This window comes from Coenobita brevimanus, chromosome 88 (assembly GCF_032717465.1).
Source record: "Coenobita brevimanus isolate Jiangsu-jjx chromosome 88, ASM3271746v2, whole genome shotgun sequence".
Classification (NCBI taxonomy): domain Eukaryota; kingdom Metazoa; phylum Arthropoda; class Malacostraca; order Decapoda; family Coenobitidae; genus Coenobita; species Coenobita brevimanus.
In genome coordinates this window covers 30839490-30843949 of record NC_137041.1, presented here as the reverse complement: position 1 = coordinate 30843949, position 4460 = coordinate 30839490, and the positions used below count along the sequence as shown (strand labels likewise).

Genomic DNA, 4460 nt, shown 5'->3' with positions numbered 1-4460 from the left:
TTCAAACATGGACAATTTAGTCAGACAGCTGTCCGCTTCTTTTCGCAAAATATGCTGGCAATCTGTCAACCGGATGTCCTCATATTATCCGGAACACAGAAAAGTTAGTTAGCCACGCCATCTCAGGAATCGCTCAAGCTAGGAAACTGAAATTTTACTACAATATAACCTTAAGGCAGACGTAGTGCAGAAAGGAGTATGGTTTTAATCGGTCTATTATTCTCTGCGATCGTCTGGGGTCAAAAATAGGGACTTTTCCAGATATTTCGGATGTCACCGGATTTTCCATGAAAGAATATAGGCTAGGGCCACCAGACTTAATGCATTTATAGTAGTTAATGACCTACGGTGACATGCACCAGATGGATGACCTTGATGTTAAGATCAAGGCTACCGACATTTTAAGGCGGCCGCCGTGTGGAAGGGAGAATGGTTACAATCGCTTGATTATTCTCTGAGATCCGCTGGGGCCAAAAATTGGGACTTCTCTGGATTTTCTTGATGTCGCCTACTTTTCTATGACGGAGTAATGTTAAAGCCACCTAACTAGGTGGACTTGCAGACTGTGATGACCTAAGGTGACGTGCATAAGATCAGTGACTTGACCTCTAACTCCCTTTTTACTCGTAGCTCGGATTCTAGTGGGACTAAAGGGCTACGCTGTGGCTGTGGAAAGTTTTTCTTCATCAAAATTGCCCTTGGACAATTTTATGCTGTTTTAATTATTATTATTACTACTACTATTATTATCATTACTACTACTACTACTACTATTACCACTACTACTGCTACTACTACCACTGCTACTACTACTACTACTACTACTACTACTCTACTACGACTACTGCTACTACTGCTACCATCACTATTACTGGTGGTGGTGCTTCGTTTCAGGTACGAGAGGAGGTAGAAGTACTGTGATTATGATGATGTGTGGACGACAAGTGGCGGGTGTGATGAAGGGGATATTAACCAGACCTCCTAACTCACGCCTCTTCCCACCTGCTGTTTGTATAACAGGTAACTAATCAAACAAGATCAGTTTTTATTCCGGTAAGGTCACTACTGTTCATAAGAAGTTAATAGGCTATGAGAGGTTGACTAGGAGAGTGTGTGTGAGTGAGATGGAGGGGGAGAGAGAGACCGGGGATGAACAGAGTTTATGTGAGATTAAGGTGTGAGGGAGGCCGTGGATGTTGTGGGAGGCGTCTCTTTCCTGATAGTGCAGGTTAGAGAGAAGGCAGACTGATGGTTATGGACAGTGTGTGATAGGCTGATATGTTTGTGGCTACTTTTTCTGGGTTAAAGCGTTTGGTTATAAACAGATAGATAGATAGGAAGATACTTACATATAAGCAGCTAAATAGTACAGATACATAAGATGCAGATAGTGATGGATAGATAGATACGTAAATAGATAGATAGGTAGAAGTCCTCGTCATATGGCGCTTTTATCTTTCATTATGATTATTTTTCTCATTATTATTATTATTATTATTATTATTATTATTAATATTATTATTATTATTTATTATTATTATTATTATTATTATTATTATTATTAGTTATTATTATTATTATTATTAGTAGTAGTAGTGGTAGTATTAGTAGTAGTAGTAGTAGTGGTACTATTAGTAATAGCAGTAGTAGTAGAAGTACTACTACTACTACTACTATACTACTACTACTACTACTACTATTACTACTACTACTACTACCACTACTACTGCTACTACTACTACAACTACTACTACTACTACTACTACTACTACTACTACCACTACTTCTACTACCACTACTACAAATCATCTCCATCCATTTGGGAATTTTATTGTGAAGATCAAAACCAAACTTCGTAATACAGATCATCCTTTGGAGTTGTAATATGAGGGTTAACACTAATCCTCATATTATAGTCCATTGACCCCAGGCGTGCCAACGCCTGTGCCAACTATGTACTACTACTATTATTACTTTATTTTCATTCATTACTTTACGGTGTTAATAAAGACATAAATTTATTGGCGTCGCTGGTCTATGCGACTCTCGATCAGAGTAGTTTTGTAATCCATACCCGCCAGAGAGACAGGCCTGAGAGCCGATGATCTTGTGCCCCTAAGGCATTGGAGTGCATAACTTACAAGGAAGAATGACAGTCGACATTTCATGCAGGCCATAACCAAACTCTGGGGTTGACGGTTCTTCTCAGAAAGAACCTCTGCCAGTCTCGTGTAGAATCTCACCGCCTCAGGACCCATCCCACCTGATGTTGTGAACACAAGGGGAGTGACTACCGTGGTTGGCATGTTGGATCCTTTCTTGACGGTTTCTTTTTTCTTTATTTTCTTTTTTATTTATTTTGTGTACTGCCTCGAGAGACAGGTCATGATGACATGCTGCAATAGGATCATATATCCTATGTCGAAGAAAGCCCTTTGCCCACGTGTCTAGAAACCTCAAGCACTGATGCCCACTCATGCAACAGGTGATGTATTTGCTGTTCTGTGGATGAAGTGCACGCCGTCTAGAAGCAGCAAAGCTGGCTTCATGGTGACATCATGACATATTTCTTGTTGCATTTTTGCAGTGAGGTCGCGAACTTCATCAAGTCGAATGCAAACAAAGCCTCCATTCTTGCAAGCCATTGCATGGTTTGCATCAATGACAGTGCCACAGGCACGGTGTTGAGGCAGGTTCTCTATTGACCACCCATATCAAGGCGTCAATGAATTCTTGTTTGTTGAAATGGATGCCTTTTGCCTTGAGATGCAGGGTTGCCAGCCAGTTCTATGCCTCAACTTCTTGTGCGATATCAACTCTTCTCTACTGGTTTCATGTAAAATGTTCAGTTATGTGCTGCAGTTGGTCCTTTTGTCTTGCTTCTCGCCCTTTACTTCTCTATGTCCTCATATCTTGCTGCTTTTGTTGGTCGATTTCATTCCTCTCAACCTGGGTGCAAATCTTCTGTAACAGGGATTCAGTGACCCTAAGTGAATTTCTATGACCATAGCCTGCCATGGCTGAAGGATTCATAATGCGAAGGTCTTCCATCCTGGGTGGTAGTGCTAGAAGATCCCCCTCTTCTGGTATGGGATGTGGCCATTGGTCAGAGAGGGATGGAATGATTCCCTGATGGCATCCTCCAGCTGTTGTAGCAGGAACTCTACACTGGGGATGGTCCACATCACGAAGGTTCATTTGTACTTTAAACCATGCATAAATGTGCTGTATGCTGCATGGGGTTGTGTTTTTGCATGGCTGGATAGTTCATGTATTTCTTCTACCTATGTCTTTACCTTATCACTCACATATTGGTCTTAGTATTCCTTTGATCCAAGTACTGCACTTAGATGCCTCTGACCTTCTTTAGTCACTATTACGTTTGTGACTAAAGGCTTCCTGTGCATCTTGATAGTGCGAAATCAGTTGCTACTACCACTACCACTACTACTACTACGACTACGACTACTGATACTACTACTACTACCAGCACTACTACTGCTGCCTCTTCTGCTGGTATTATTATTATTATTATTATTATTATTATTATTATTTATTATTATTATTACCAGCTGCGATAGCGAAGCTGGTATGGTTTTCAATTTGTCAGTGCATGTCTCTGTGTGTGTGTTAGCACGATAACTTCACAACTGCTCAATATATCATCACAAAATTTTACAGGTGTGTAGGAAGGAAAAAAACAATCACGAGTCCGAAATTGGTGAAAGTAGGTCAAGGTCTGTGTGTCTGTTTCCACGATAACTTCGCAACCGCTCAAGATATTATCACAAAACTTTACAGGGGTGTAGTTGGGATGAAAATCTCCTACGAGTATTGTTTTCAGTTTGTCTGTGTGTCTGTGTGTCTGTTAGCACGATAACTTCGCAACCGCTCAAGATATCACATAATTTTACAGGTGTGTAGTAGGGATGAGGATCTATGAGTTCGAAATTGGTGAATGTAGGTCAAGGTCAAGGTCATATTCTGAGCTGCGTTAGAAATATATTGGCTCACAGCTGGTGTAATTCCCTCCTAGGGAGGCCTCTAGTTATTATTATTATTATTATTACTTGTGGAAGATGGGGATGCTCACCATCCACTTGATGTATTGCTGCTCTTGGGCGTCTGCTCTTTCCTCTACTCTATCCTTCTTTCCTTCCATCCTCTTCTGTCTTTCTCTCCTTTATTCTTTCCTCGTGCTTCTGCCTACAGGTGACTTTACACTCCCACTTCTGTCTTCCTTTCCTTCATTCTTTCCTATTCCTTCTGCCTGTGGGTGACTCTACACTGAGTGACAAGCCAAATGGTTTTCTGCACACCAGGAATCCATTTACTACGCTGGGTAACTAAATTTTGGCGTCTGGTGATTTAGTGAGTATTAACGGTGCTCCAGTCGGATTGAGCCAATGAAGGTTTATTCCAAGGGGTGATTGGGGTGTATTGCTCACGTATTGCCACTC

The 4460-nt window shown here is 41.1% G+C and overlaps 1 protein-coding gene across 1 annotated transcript in view; it reads left to right on the top strand.

Moving 5' to 3' along the window:
• Nucleotides 1-353: 353 nt before the first annotated feature.
• The window catches only part of LOC145411246 (acyl-coenzyme A synthetase ACSM3, mitochondrial-like), an 82119-nt gene continuing 78012 nt past the window's right edge, over nucleotides 354-4460 (top strand). Inside the window, exon 1 of the mRNA XM_080281314.1 lies at nucleotides 354-432. Within this exon, the coding sequence (XP_080137440.1) occupies nucleotides 354-432 (79 nt within the window). The remainder of the gene's footprint in view (nucleotides 433-4460) is intronic.